Source organism: Ambystoma mexicanum, chromosome 7q (genome assembly GCF_040938575.1).
Source record: "Ambystoma mexicanum isolate Mex_15411 chromosome 7q, UKY_AmexF1_1, whole genome shotgun sequence".
Classification (NCBI taxonomy): Eukaryota; Metazoa; Chordata; class Amphibia; order Caudata; family Ambystomatidae; genus Ambystoma; species Ambystoma mexicanum.
This window is the reverse complement of record NC_090941.1, coordinates 850,536,788-850,552,369: the sequence shown is the minus strand read 5'-3', so window position 1 is coordinate 850,552,369 and position 15,582 is coordinate 850,536,788. Positions and strand designations below refer to the sequence as shown.

The following is a 15,582-nucleotide window of genomic DNA, read 5'->3' as shown; positions in this document are numbered from 1 at the left end:
ATTGTGGAATACGCAATTTAGAGACGAACTGACCAAGTGCTATTACATATAAAAGCTTCATAAGTAAGGAAAACGCTACCGGAGGCAAAGGACAAACTACTCTTTTACAGATTTGAGTTATCACTCGACCCCCCCCCAAACAACAACAAAAAGGAACCCAACTGTTCTGAATCAAGAGAAGACTTAACATCGAATGAACAAAAAAACGAGAAGAGCTAAGGAAGATGATGTCCTGTCAGCACACGGACTCGAGCAAGCAAAAGCCTAGAACTGACAGAGGAACCACGATTGAGAGTCAAGTAACCCATTTTAAAAATTAGCAATGAAGTGAGGACAAAGAAGACCTATGTGGATTAATCTCTTGGAACACGAGAGGTTTCCAACACCTATTTAATGAATGGTCAGAAAGTCTGGACAACAATTTTGCCACCTGCCTACAAGAAACCTGGTTGAGGGCGACTCCTAATGGAGACGGTTATGCAATGTACCTGAACCCGGCAGGTAAAAATGAAATGGATCCATTTTCTGGATTACTGACCATGATAAAGTTAAATAACTGGTGGGCAGTCTTGGAGTCATTCAACCCAATGCCTCAAAGTCGCTCAAGAAAAACCCTCACAATTATTGCTTATAAACTGCTACTGGAACCCAGCAATGATTGGAGCTAAATAATTCATAGCCTCAGTGATCAAGATGATAGATGAATACCAAGTCTCCTATAACGATCTACAGATAATTGTCTGCGGCGACCTAAATTGCACCTGGTTCTCAGAAGATGCCAATACTCATAAAAACACACCCCAGGCTTGGGAGAAATTAACATGGTGAGGACAACGCTGGAGCGCAGCCTTACACAGTGGTAACTGTACAGTGCTCAATGGGAACTTCAGAAGTGATTGCCTCCCCGCCCCCAAGTTTCACAAACTTGGGGTGGCAACAGTCACAAAATATTGGACTACATTTGGGTGTCCAACAACTTGAAACACAAAATAGTTGACTTTATCGTCAAACCAGAGGGAAACCGCGATCACAACGTATTAAAGTATTCATGGATAATGACAAAAAAACTGCCAGAATTAGTATTTGCGAAACAACCTTGGAGGCAAATTCTGCAGGAAACCAAATACGAATTGGTAATAAACAAATTCAGGACCTAAGATTAAAATTGACCTCGAATCGACCAAAATTCGAGGTCGATTATGCACCCTTGTTGATGCAATTTACAACACATACTTCAAACTCAAAAGTAGTCGGCCATATACATAAATATGCCTTCAGCCAAGCGATTCAAACCGCAAAGCGTATTCTTCGCAAAGATCTGCGTGAATTTTTTTTTTTTAAACTACCTGCCGAGGAAGCCACAAAAGCCCTAAAAAAGCGCAGACAACAATTCCGAAATTGGCAAAAGTCAAACGATATAATTCCTAACCATGAAAGGGGAGAATTTATCTTGAACCTAATAATGAAACTGGACTCAAAACAGATATGGACGATCCTGAACAAAGGACATACTAAATGCGAGCCAACAATTACAAACCAGATTTCAGTGGCGGACTGGGAAAAGCATTTCACCAAGGTGTGAAATGCCGAAAACTGCACACCTACAGTAAACAATGGATAACGCTGAATCATGGAACGTCCAAGAGTCGGCCCTCGAAATATGCGTAATGATAGAACATTTAAAAAACTCACGGGCACCAGGCCCTGATGGTGTAACCAATCTGATGTTAAAAAAAGAACAAGGAAAGCTGGGCTTTGTTCATGGCGGCCCTATTTAAAAAGATTGGCTCACTAAAGACCATCCCTGAATCATGGTGTAAAGCAGTAGTTGTTCCAATCTTTAAAAAGGGTAATTGGGCAGATCCCTCAAACTATCACCCGATTGCCCTTTTGGACACCATGGGGAAGATTTTTTCATTGTTCTTGCAGCAAAAACTTTCACAGTGGGCAGACAACATAGGAATAAGTGACAGCCGTCAAACGGGGTTTACCAAGGGAGTGGGGATAGAGGTAAACCTTCTCATCCTAAACCTGCTCAAGTTGGAGGCCATCAATAGAAAAACAAAACTCTATCTAGCTTTCGTCAATATGAGACAAGCTTTTGATAGCATCAACCGCGACCTGTTGTGGATTAAGCTTGCAAGATAGAAATGCCCCCAAGATCTTCTAGCGCCAGTGAAAGCTTTACATACAGATACATCAATTCAAATCTGCATAGAAAAAAAATGGCACGCTATCTCAAGAGAACATCCAAAGGCGTAAAGCAGGGCTGTCCGTTAGCCGCCTTATTATTAAAGTTGTTCATATCCAATATTCCTGCAGCTTGTGTGGTGAGAGGTTTCCCTCCAAAAATAATCAACCAATAAGCTGCATCACATACGCTGATGATCTAGTCCTATTGGATCGTACCGAGATAGGGCTTCAGCAATTATTAAATAATTTAAATGACTACCTAGTTGAAAATGACCTCGAAATGAACCCTGCAAAAACCAAAATAATGAACCTAGGTCAACAGAACAGACAGACAACAATCCTTTCAAGTGGTACGTTGCAGGAGAACAGATCAACGTGATTACTTCGATAAGATACCTGTGGGTAGAATTTAATTCATCAATATGCGAAAAACCTTGGCAACAAAATCTGACAGAATAACCACCTTTGCAGTTCAAACTGCAAAACTGCACAACGAATATGGGAAATTTTCAATGCGTCCCGTTTTAACTTTTTACCAACAAAGTTCTTCCTGCTATAACTAAATTCTATGTATTGCTGGGTCACGTGGAAGGCCTTGGCGACAATGAGTAAAATGCTCCTGAACAGTCCTGCTCCTGCATACAGAGTGTTCACAAGTACTGAGGAGACCACTCAGTCAAGCCTATTAAAAGTCTGGAATTTAAAACTGGACATGGTGTTGGAGGCAGCAGATATAAACAAAGAGATGCTGCTTATGAGACCACAAACAGCTAAACGAAAGTTGGAAAAATGGTTCTGGATTAACAATCTAGAAAAAAGAAAACAGCTTAAATCTTCACTAAATCTTGGTGCTGGAGAAAACCACCTGAATGTTCCTCACAAATACCTTGTGAAATGCCCTTCAAGACACCACCGAGATCAGTTTCTACGGTTATGAATAAACGCCTTAAAAACTAAGGAAATGATGTGGTTAATACTTGACAAAGTAATTAAAGATAATGTATATCGACACTACCACCAAAAAATTGAATCAATAAAACACCTGTCAATAGAATTCGTCGAAACTGCAGATGTGCGATCGCAGATTCTGGGCGAATTCGCTCCCTTGAATAACAACATGGAAGAGTGGTGGACGTATGCCATATCTGGCAACCGCATCAAACTACTATGTGTAGTAGTTGCTTATATGGATAGAATCTTAGAAAGCCCAGTCTAACTGGTCCATGAGAAGGAAGAAATTGTCAAGAACGTGACTAACTCGCTTTAAATGAGAATGACGTCCTGTTTGCTTTCTATGCTTTTGATTGTATGGTATATACGCTGCTGTTTTCACACCTGGATCAGTAGGAATATTATTTCTGGAAATGTAACAAAAGTTTGTAAAAACTATAAATTGCAATAAATAAAAAAAAGAAATACTAGAGTAGCCCCTTTTAATCGTGCCTGATGTTTCCTCTGCAGGTGGGTCTCCTGAATTGCCAGCACATCGGGGGTGAATTTCCTAGTAAACAGTCCCAGATGTTCCCTTTTTGAGAGGGGAGCCGAAGCCTCGCATTGTGTGTGGACCACGTGAATGGCTACCTTCCAAGGAAATGCTTTCCCCATGACTCCCAGTGCTACCTCTTTCTCGTTTTCCCTCCATAGCTCCTCTCCCCGCCTCCACTCGCTTCCTGTTGCCCCATTCCCATATCCCTCATTTGGCCCAAAAGGGTATAAAGGGTAACATAAAAATGGTACATCAGAAACTAGAGAAAGGGGTACTAAGTAAGCCAATTTCACTTCACTGCTCTTGGAAACAGTAGTTTATCCAAGAGAAGGTATTTCAAATCTGAAGGACTTCCCTGTGGCACTGCACTGAAGGTGCTGTGTGACGCAATGTAAAAAGATGCCTATGGAGTTTCGGACTCCAAAACCAAAAGAAACAGAGTTCAGATCAAAGAAAAATACATGAGTGAGGAAAATGCTCTCTCTCCCCAGGATAAAGGCTCAGCACCTGAAGGCAGAGCTGCATAGCAACGAAATGGACCCATGTCTGCTGGAGTCAGGACCAAGATCGCAGGCATGTCGTTCTTGTCCAGAGAGGAGCCTCTGCAGGCTTCAGGCGCGGTGGGTCCTGTGGCTGCCACAGAGGCCAAAGCTGTTGGCGCAAAAGCTTTTGCAGATATGTCGACCATTTTCAACCAGAACCTTTCACACTCCTCTGGGGTAGAGGATTGAGTGGGGAATAGTACCCACAGAGCCGGGTTTGGTAGTGCCATTCATTGGTGAAATGTTGTCCTGGCCCACATCTTACTACCGTGTAGGAACTTTTTAGTCGCAAAAGGAATGTCAGGTGGTAGGTTTTTCAGAACCAGTATTAACATTGGATTCTGAGGAGCCAACCTTGGTGGGACCTGCAAGGTTTGCCCCCAAAGGCTAACCATACACTCACTTGGTAAAGAGGCTGAACAGTAAAGCTTGTATTAAGATCAGAAGACTGGTGCAAAGTACAGTCGACAAACGAGATATGGGTATATATAGATGGAGGCAGATAGATAGAGATCCATTTGCACTAAATCACACATTCTAGAATGCCATTTAGAACTCCCCCAAGCCCACCTTCCTCCTTTCCCTCACTTATTGTCATTGCTCTTGCACTATCAGAAATGTTGTCTGGCCTAGTACAATAGTTGTTTGTTCCTCTCCCCCCCTTCCCCTCAATCATTGTCAGTGCTCTTGCACTATCAGAACTGTCATCAGGCCTAGTATGATAGTTACCCATTCTTAATGTCTCAAGGTCTTGTAAGAATGTTATTGCATTTTCCCTTGCTCTCTCCCCTGCCTTGAAGCTTTTTGAAACACGTGTATAGGCGCTATACAAATAAACGATCATATAGTAACCATTGCTGGCATTTCAGGTGTAACGTCTTTTTGCCCCCAAGCTTTTTAAACCCACCATAGCTTTGCTGGTGTTTGTGATGTCTGTACGCACGCACATGCACGCACACGGGTGTACACACACTAAGTTGTCCAATGAGGACACAGGCATTACATTTTAGAATAAATACATTTGTAGTTAAATACTGTTAGTGGCCTTAATTGGGGGACGGGTTTGTTACACAAGTCATCAAAGGCCATTTAAAATTATAAGGCAACACCAGTACTCAGTGATGTCACATAATGAGGCTACCCGTAACCGAAGAAGTGTTTAAGGTACGCAGGTAGGTTTTGGTTAAGTTGGGAGAGTTTGAAAGGTTATTCAAGGTTCTCACATATGAAACAATGGGCTCAATGGGGTAGTTAGCGCTTCACTCGGTGCCATTTTAGTAATATTTCTAAAGTAGGTTTCCTTCACAGGAAGGGAGCGCTGCCAATACTTTATTCTGGGAGGGTCCAAACAGGACTCCTATACCCAGGTTCCACCACCCTAGGGGAAGGCAATGGAAGCTAAAGTGTAGGATTTAAAACCAAATGTTTGATAAAATCATGACCTCTGACGAATTGAGGGCATTGTCCCTCTCCCCAAGTGGGATCCCCCCCCTTTCTCCCATGTAAGCCTAGGTAGGTGATCCCGCTTTGTAACACCCTCCCTAGGGGTCGAGTCAAGTGGGGCCTCGCTAGGAGATTCCCCCTATGGGGACAAGGACGCCTGTTCCCCTGAGGAACTCCCTGATGGCCTCCAATTGATGGCTTAAATGGACATATACAATATACCAAACTCCTGAAGATAACGTGAAGTTATATTATGTACGACAAGAAATGGAAGTTCTCCTTTAAATACAAGTCTCCAATGTACTGCCATGAGGAGGCTGAAAAGGGATGCAAGACCTAGGAGAGGAGTGAGGGGGGCGAGAGAGCAAAGACCCAAGAGACGCAGGGAAAGCTTCCCGTGCATAACAAACCTGAAGGTGGGGTTCTGGGAGAACGCAGAGCTAACATGCGACAGAGCAGCTGCAGCATGGAACTCCAAGCAAAAGCAGAAGTTAGCCAAGCAAGGCAGAGGAGAAAGGGCTCTGGTGGCGAGACCAAGGTATCAGAGCGGTGGGCAGTCTTGCCCGTACAACAGAGTTGAGACCATCCAGGAGAGTAAGCAGCTCCCAGTCAGTCATCATACCTGTGAAACATGCAGATAGGAGACTCTGTGGAGAGCAAGCCATGGAATGGTGATGAGAAGGAAAGCAAATCCAAGGGCCTGCAGGTACTGCCGACGTTGCCTTGGAACTCAGAATGTAAAATGGGGAATGGGGATACCGGCAAACCAGGTGGACTCATAAGTTAAGCGACACCCATACCAGTACAAATGGGAAAACTATTGGAAATAATCCAGTGAAACAGAACTGTTTAAATGCAATGGGAAGAAATATGAAAACCATTCAGTGGGAAAGAAATGCAAGTGGGGGCTGATCACTTTGGGAAACGGGCAAGGCCCACACATATCTTGAAGAGAAGAGCGCATGAAAGAGTTTCGGGGAGAATAAGCCTGTAAAGCCAGGAAGCCCAAAATCTTATATGAAACTGGACCCTGGGAATGGGGGGAATTGTAATTGGAACTTGAACTACTATAAAAGATAAAAGAAGAGTATAACAGAGACAGGACTATTTGAATATGGTCTATTGAATAGAGCAAGGTAAGTGAGACCAGGAAAAATAAGGAGAGGGGAATTGATAACCCCTTAAAAGAACTGCATAACTTGATACATGGAAGACAATAGATTATTTGCACATTGTCTACCGAAAGGAGAAGAAGTGAGAAACTTGTGATAAAATATATGCACCAGGAGAAGGGAGTCCTTCTCCTAACCTTAGTTATGATAGTGGTAGGGTCAGAGGGCTTAGATTGGGACAGGAAGGATTTGTTTTTGGACATTCATCCTGATTGACAAGCACCTTAATTAGAAAGATAGGCAGGAAACACCCCATAGTTATAAGGAGAGGGACGCTTTATTTTACTTCAAATAAACTTCACAGTAAGAACATGCCTTTAACGCGTCTGTGTTCTTCTGATCATCCACACCTCACACAATGTTTGAGATGTGTATTGGGGACGTCTGAGGCACTTTACTCAGCCCAAACAATTTCAATGCTGAGAAATGCTACTTCCCGGGCTCTGGCAAGAGCCTGCAAAGAATGGCTGTGTTTTACCTCTTCCTGGTAGCAAGACTGCCAAAGGGATAGTGAAGCACAAAGGCATGGTTTAAACGAGAATGGCAGACATTGTGACCACTGTAATGCACAAAAGGCTGCTGTGCAGTAAAAGATAAAAGGTGCACAGGAGTTCCACCAGAAAGTGTGAATAAAAAATAGTTTCCACTGACACCAGCCTGTTTTACCGAGTATGCAGCCATAAGAAAGGGGCAACTTGTTTCTCCTGCATGGAGGTAGTTGGCGCTTGCACCATTGACTATTTTCTTCAACTGTGTAAAGGCAGCGAGCAGCATGTGCATTTCAAACTAACCAACAGCAATACAACACACAATGTTCAGGTTTATTGTTAATAGTTCCATATTTATAAAATTAGCATTATTAGATACTTGTATGTGCACATTTACATATGATAAAAACGTGCTCTTTTTATTTGCACAGCTCCATGTTCTAACATCCATCTACACCTCACGAAGGGTTATTATTGCTTGGGATAATGATTATAGCCCACAGTTTCGTCTTGGGCCATAACTTGATGGTAGGCCTTTATCCTGGGATGATGACCCTTCTCTTGGTCTCTGTGGTTTTATTAAACAACCTAGTTATGTCTGTCTGGCTGTTTATTGTATGTCCTTTACATGACCCTGCCCTGTTGCCAAATACCGGGTATCACAATAGGCACCAATTAGACTAGCCCTCACTTTTTTCCAATCCACCTTGATAACTATAAGCAATCAAATGTTCTCCTTCAAAATTCTATTTATTCTCCAGTATGGGGTCTGGCATGGATTCATATGCTCATGAATATTCCTTGTCCTAAAGAAAAGAAGTTTCGCTTTAGCCTGAAAACTGCATTTGTCCTCTATAACCAATTACTGTCCTTTGGGTCATACTGCCCCATTCAGTGACGGTTTTCTCCCTACGACCGACCCCTAGTAGCCATCTTCAAATATTTACTGCACGTTTCAGTGTTGAGTCCTCCGTCTTGCTCTTTGAGTATTTGCTATTTTTTTTTTCAAACAAATTTGTTATTTTTCTCTCAATCTTGCCATCGTCTGTCTATCGACTACTGGCAACAGGGACCCATTGTCTGCAAATATCCACCTTCATCACCAGATCTTCTCTGCGAGTTTCAGAAGTCCTAGGAATCGGCCTACTTCACACATCGACGATGTCTTCAAACTCTGTGCAAAATGTGGCTTGAAAAAACCTCAACATCAAGTGCTTATATTGCCTGCATCCAGGCCACCACGACCAGGATGGATGCAGGATTTGCTGCGTATTCCCAGCGAAGATTGGCGGCATGGCTCAAAGAGGGGAAAGCCTCAGACTCGGGGTGGGGGGGCTTGCGGGCCCCGGGCACAGTCATGCCTCATCCAGGAGCGCGCTGCCTCTGACAAAGAGGTTGTGGTCTTTGAAGATGCCCTTTCCCAGAGGATCCAAAAGAAGGCTAAATACTGCCCTGATGATCCTGCTCCGTTCGCCGTGGCTGCGGGACCTCGTTCAGGTAGGACCCGTTCCCAGTCTCCATCTCTGTCCACGGTGAGCCTACCAGTTTGGGGTCGAGGTGCCTCTGCAAGGAATTCTTTGACCCCTTCGAAGAACAGATCTTCGTCCAAGGACAAGGCCACGAAGGAGAGGTCGTCAGGTGGGCTATCGAAAGCCCTGTGGACGACTTCCTCATTAATCAAGACCACGGCCTTGTCGACGACTACTTCGTCTTCCAGGGCACAATCCTAGTTGACGGCTACTCGTGCGATCGCTTAGTCTACGATCTCACTACTTTGCTGAAGGGGAGAGCCTACGATTATCATGGTGTCTATGGTCCAGATGGTGCCTTCTCAAGGGTGGCTCTTGCTCCGTGGACTACGGCTGCAGTGGCGGCTCTGCCGACGACCACGGCTGACGAGCCTTCCGGGGTACAGGTGCCCATTGTCGCCTAATTCCCAAAGGTTTCTGGCAGGCTCAAGGAGCCGCTGCATCCAGTTGAGTTCCTCCTCAGGCTGGTGAGTATGTCCCTGACCATGCCACTGTAGTCCCTAAGGAGATTTCCCCCTACCCCTTCCCCCACACATATATACAAGCTCTGAAGGGGAGGGTCTTTGTCCCATGTCCCGGGAGGGGTCTCCCCAGTGACCGCCTGATCTACGGGTTGACCCATCAAGGCAATTCTGACTACCCACCACACATTGATGTGAGGGATGCAGCAGAGGTTGTCGACAGCCCGTGTGCCTGGCCTGGTCCAGTGTCCCTGGAACACCGGCTAGAAGTTATCCAAGGCTGAGTCGTCCAAGGTGGTAACCTAGCCCCAGCAGGGCTGAAGCGCTGGCTGGCATCAATACAGCCGGCACCGCCCCAACGACCGTTAACTCTGCTGGTGGAAGGATGCGTATGATGACTGTCCCAGAGGATGGGGAGCCACTTGGTGTTGAGCCACCCAGGGTGTCGACACCCCCAGACAAGGTTGATTCCTTTCATGCTATGATCTCGAGAGCATCCACTCTCTTCAATCTAGTCCCAGAGGTGAAGGAGTGGCACCTTTTTCAGCCCCAGGAGTCTTCACGGAAGACTGTCATGTCAATCCGTGTGCTGGATGATGTTTGGGAGGAAGGTTTGAACCTGATGAAGACGCTGACTACTGCCCCTCCCAAAAGAGACAGGCTGGAGAAGTACAGGGTCCCAGACTCGTCCCCCATGTGTTTGAGATTGCAGCCTTCTCCAGACTGCGTGGTGTCTGCAGCCGCCAGGAAGCGCTCAGCTAACCCATCATCCTCGTCCATGGTGTCAGGGGGGGAAGAACCTTGATGCAATGGGGAAGCGCATCATTTACAACGCGGCTTCTACCATCAAGCCTGCCAATGCCCTGAACATCCTGTCATGATACCAAGAGCTCTGGTATAAACTTGGATGACTCTTGGTCTCCCTTCTGGACGACACATAAGATGGTGCCCTGGCCCTGTTCCTGGAGGGCAAGGTGGCCTCGGACCATGACGTTGAATATTGTGGACTCTGGCTTCCACCAGATGAGCAATGGGGCGGCCCTATGGAGCCAAGGTTGCCAGAAGGCTACGGACTTCAGGGTGGATGTATAGTCCAAGCTGGTGGACATTCCTTTTGATGGGGCCAATTTGTTTGGAAAGGCTGTGGACGAGATGCTCCAGTTGATTAAGACGGACAGACTGCAAGTTCTCTTGGGACACGGAGACTGAGGAAGTCAGGCAAGTTCTCAAAGAGATACTCGCCTCCCTATCGCCAGCCCTCCCGTTCTACCACCCAGGAAGCCTGCTCGCAATCCTTCGGCAGTGGAGGACAGCATCGTCGTCGACCGCAGGCCAGGATGCATATGCCCAAGCAGGCCTGAACGGTCTGTGGATCCAGGCCCCCACTTTCGCACCCTGGTGGGCTGCCGGTTATCAAACTTTGTTGTCAAGTGGAAGACCATCACCGCAGACAGACAAGTGCTTGATGTTCTTAATCGGGGGCATACCCTGGTATTCCAACACTGGTGTCCCAGCATTCCTCCTGTGTCACGTCAAGAACTGCACATGGCCCAACTGCTGCAGTTGGTTCAGGCCATGTTAAGGAAGGGGGCGATAGAACCGGTCACTTAGCGCCTCTGTGGTTTCTGGGGTGTACTACAGATACTTTCTGGTAAGGAAAAAGTCAGGAGAATGGTGGCCAATTCTAGACTTAAGGTGCCTCAAGTATTTGAAATCCCAAAAGTTCACGATGATCACTTTGCAGCACATGCTTGACCAGCTGGAGGAGGAGGATTTCCTAGAGACCTTGGACCTGGAGGACGCCTACTTTCATGTTCCCATTCATCCAAAACATTGAAGGTTTCTGCACTTTGTGGTCCAATGGCGACACTATCAGTTCAAGGCCCTGCCCTTCGTGAACACCCTTGGTGCTGATTTCGGGCCGAAGTGCTTGGCCCTGGTGGCGGCACATCTACGTCTCAAGGGCATCCACGTCTACCCTTATATGAACGCTCTGTTCCTGGATGCCCATCTCAACACGGTCTCATGAAGGGCTAGCCCCTCGGAGGAGATGGTGACGGCCATCCTGGGGATGGTACAGGGCCTGTCGGCACAATCCGCGACAGTGCAAGCCATCAAATTGCTGTCCTCCTGCATCCACCTTGTTCGGTTCTGCAGGCTCTTCAAGAGTTCATGGGTGCACAGTGGCTGCAGGTTACGGGCTCTTGGCTGGGCAAGATCGCCCTCAATCAGGAGTTTCGACAAGCTCTACGATGGTGAGGAAGTGCACCCACATATGGCAAAAGGAGTTACGTTTCAGACCCCACCGTACCAGGACAGTCACTGCGGATGCCTCTCTGGAAGGGTGGTGGGCCCAACCAGACAGTCCCAGTCAGAGGCCTATGGCTCCCGGAGGAAAAAGACATTCACATCAACATCCTGAAACTCCAGGCATTCTTCTGGGCCTTCAAATCATTCCTGTCTCAACTGTGGGGCAAGGTGGTCAGGATCTTCATGGACAACACCACCACCATGTACAGCATCCGCAAGCAGGGCAGGACGCGCTCCCCGTCGCTCTCCCTGAAAGCTCAGTCCCTGTGGCACTGGGCCATCCTTCAGGACATGTTCCACATCCCATTTCACCTGGCAGGCCACAAGAACAACATAGAGCCTTGCTCAGCAGGGAGCTGCAGGCCTGCCACCAGTGGGACCTTTGTCAGGATCAAGTGACTTATCTCTTCAGCAAGTGGGGTCAACCCTGAATCGATTGCGGATAATACTCATCGCTCTGGTGTGGCCACAGCAGATTTGGTGCTCTGGCCTGTTCCATCTGTCAGTGGCTCTGTCCATCCGGCTACCTCCACTTCCCGAGCTTCCCTCCAGAGAAAACCAAACAATACTGCACCACGACACAGCATTGCTGAGCCTCAAAACCTGGTTCCTGAAGCTGTATAGTTTAGGCATTATTCCCTGCTGCTGGAGTGCAAGAAGATCCTTTAGAAGGCCAGAGCTTCCTCTATGTTGTCATGCTACAGCCACAAGGGGAAATGCTTCTCAGTTTGGTGCGGAACTCAGAAGATTACGCTGCTGTGTGTCACGGCTCTGCAGCTCCTTCCTTATCTCCTTTCCCTGGCCAAGACTGGCCTGGCTCCCGCCTCGATCAAGGTGCATCTGGCTGCCATATCACGTTACAACAGGGCCCACGGGTAAGCCATCCCTGTGGTCGCAGAGGCTCATCAAGGAGTTACTCAAAGGCCTCTTCTGGACTTTTCCACCATTGAAGGCTCCTGCTCCAGCTTGGCAGCTCGGTTTTGACTAAGCCACTGCATCAGGCCCCTTTGAAGTTTCTCTCATGGAAGATGGCTTTTTTAGTAGCGATCGCTTCAGCCAGGCGGGTCGGGAGATCCAGGCACTCAAGCAGCTGTACTTGTCTTTCCATGCTACTTTCTTCAAACCCACCCCTTTATGCCAAAGGTTCCTTCAGAATTCCATCTCACCAAGCCTTTGGTTCTGCCAGTCTTCTTCCCAAATCCTTCTACGCCGGCGGAAAGGATGTTGAATTCGCTGGACGTTGCTCGTGCCTTGAAGTTGTATGTGGCACGCACAAAGGACTTAAGGAAGAAGTCTCATTTCTTCGTGAATTTTGGACCTGTGGATCATGAGAAGGCCCTGTCGAAGGCTTCCATATCCAGATGGCTCTCTGGCTCCATTATGCTCCCTCATTGTCTGGCTAACAGACCTCTTCAGGGTCAGCCGAGAGCCCATTACACCAGAGCCATTGAAGCAACAGCGTTTCTCTCTGGTGTTCCCCTGCTCGATATCTACAGGGTTGCTACGTGGAGGTCCACCCACACCTTCACAAGATTCTTCTGTGTCAATAGGGATTCCAGGGTCAGTAAGCAGTGCTTCGCAATCTGTTTGAGGTGAGCCTGTTCCTGCACTGCTGTGTAATCGTATTTATGAGCATGTGAATCCATGGAAGACCCCGTGCTGGAGAAGGAACGCGTTACTTACCTGTCCCTCTGGTTATCCACCATGGGTCTGGCATGGATTCACATGCGAACCCTCCCTCCTTCACCTCTGTGGCTCTTCTTGGTTCATACTGCCACTTTGTCCTCTACCAAATCTGAAGATAGCCACCAGTGGGGGTGGCTTAGGGAGACCAATGTCATTGGATGGGGGCAGTATGACCCAAAGGACAGTGATTGGTTATAGAGCAGAAATGCAGTTTTCAGGCTAAAGCGAAACTGCTTTTCTTTTTTGCCGAGGATTGCCAGCCAGACTGGGAATATTCATGAGCATGGGAACCCATGCTGGAGAACAAGTTACAGGTAAGTAACTTGTTCCTTCTTTCAACATAGGCATTTCCTCCGAGTTTCTACAATGAGGGCGTGTGCTTGACTTTATTTCACAACCCTCAAGTAACGCTTCATTTCCTTTGACCTTAACTGCACATAATTGCCTGGTAAAATATCCTTGGAATAATCACACTTTTAAAACCCCTTGCATGAGGTTTTTACTGTGAGTGTAGTCACCTTGCAGGTGTAATCCACCATCACTAGCACATATTGCAGTCTACTCCCATGAAACGCAATAACACCCATCATTTCCAATAATCTTGGAGTAAAAAAGGTTACTACAATGAATTGTTAATATTGGTTTGCTTTCCTCTGCTACTCGTGAGCTATAGATTGTTTTCTTTGTTTAATCAGAAACAAAATAGTGTAATTACTAATCCTTTTTCCTTTCTTTACTTCCAATGTGCAGAAAACACTAGAAAAATTACGTTCCAAAATACCCTGAAGGATCATTCTTCAAGTCTGAGCAATCATTGGGAAACAATGCTGTCCAGCTGTGCTGTGGTTTTGGGAAATGTTCAGTATTGTGTACTACATATCCCCAAGCATAATGTAAATCATTTTGTTTTAGAAACCTATGGAAGTACAGAAATCATTGCACTTTCTATTTAAATATTCAATGCACAGTGTATTCTAAAGTCTAATTCACTTATTTTATTGATATTCAATAGAGCCGCCACTTGGTATCCTGTTCTGTGCAACAATGACCTGTTCAATTTGAGATTTTATTATTTAAATTAAAATTGAACTTGATCAAGCATGACCACATTCTTAAATATTGTGCATTATTTTTTTTAAGTAATTTATTTAAAGCACTTGTTTGTTTACCAGAGCTTTTTTTTTAAAATAAAGATCTAATGTTTGCATGATTTGGTATTTATTAATAGATATACAAAGATGCAATCTAATCTACCTAGAGGTCATGTGCTATGGCCTTTTCCTCTTATTTTGTGTGAATGAATATATAGGGATTATATACCCCCAACCGAGTAAGCAAGCTATTGTGTGCTTTGCTCGTGAGGGTCCAAGCACATATACATGAATGAGGCTAGGGTGAAGGGTGCAGTCAGTAAGTGGGAAAGATTATTCCTCCTATTGCAGGGGGAAGGGGTGCTTTGTGTTCTGTCTCAATCTTCTATGCACACTTTTGCCCATTCAGTGTTCTTCACTGTTACGCACGATCACTGACTTTTTTAATATGGAAGTATAATGGTTAATTTATGTCATCCATAGATATGTACGAATGGACCTTAGTCGGTGTCCTCACATTTGGGAAGTGCTAAACCAAGCTCTATATCACTGATTTCAAGTTTGCTGCATCTGGAGACCCAAATCCCTCACCAAATAATCCAATAGGCAGCCTCAGGCAGCAAAGGTACAAACCATATTGATTTCCATACAGTCGTTAAAAAATGACAGGGAAACGTGCAGTGTAAAGTGTGACCCACACAACTCATGAATGCATTTACTCGGTTACATTAACAACAAACGCCCTAACGGAGCATCCTCCAAACTTGGAGGGCAGGCCTTTATAGCACCATTCATGACCTGTACAATTCGTTTTTCTACCCATATGATACAGATCAACGGCTCTAGTGGGTCTTCCCATTATTCGCAAAAACACCCATTTTGGCATCTAGTGCTTTCAGGATCCTTATTCCGGTTTTCAGGTAACCAAACGCGCCCTCATTAGATGGTGAGTCACGAGGCTAGGCATACCTCGGATTAAGACTGAGGCCAACGTCATGCTAACACAGCCATATTAGTGTTTGTTATTGATATTGATATTTTATTTCTATCGCGCTCGTACACAAGTGTTTCAGAGCACGACAAGGCAAGGGAGGGGAACAGGGGAGAACAAAACAGCGATCTTACTAGGCCCAGTGACATTGAGAATGCGCAAGTGCATGGGAGAGGGGGGGAGAAAAGTG

The 15,582-nt window shown here is 45.9% G+C and overlaps 1 protein-coding gene across 4 annotated transcripts in view; it reads left to right on the top strand.

Annotated features, from left to right (window-relative positions):
* The window catches only part of CEP295 (centrosomal protein 295), a 721,329-nt gene extending 706,915 nt beyond the window's left edge, over window positions 1-14,414 (top strand). For all 4 annotated transcript variants that reach the window (XM_069639287.1, XM_069639289.1, XM_069639288.1 and 1 more), the window contains one exon: window positions 14,061-14,414. In XM_069639287.1, the coding sequence (XP_069495388.1) occupies window positions 14,061-14,096 (36 nt within the window). In that variant the 3' untranslated portion in view covers window positions 14,097-14,414. The remainder of the gene's footprint in view (window positions 1-14,060) is intronic.
* Window positions 14,415-15,582: the final 1,168 nt, after the last annotated feature.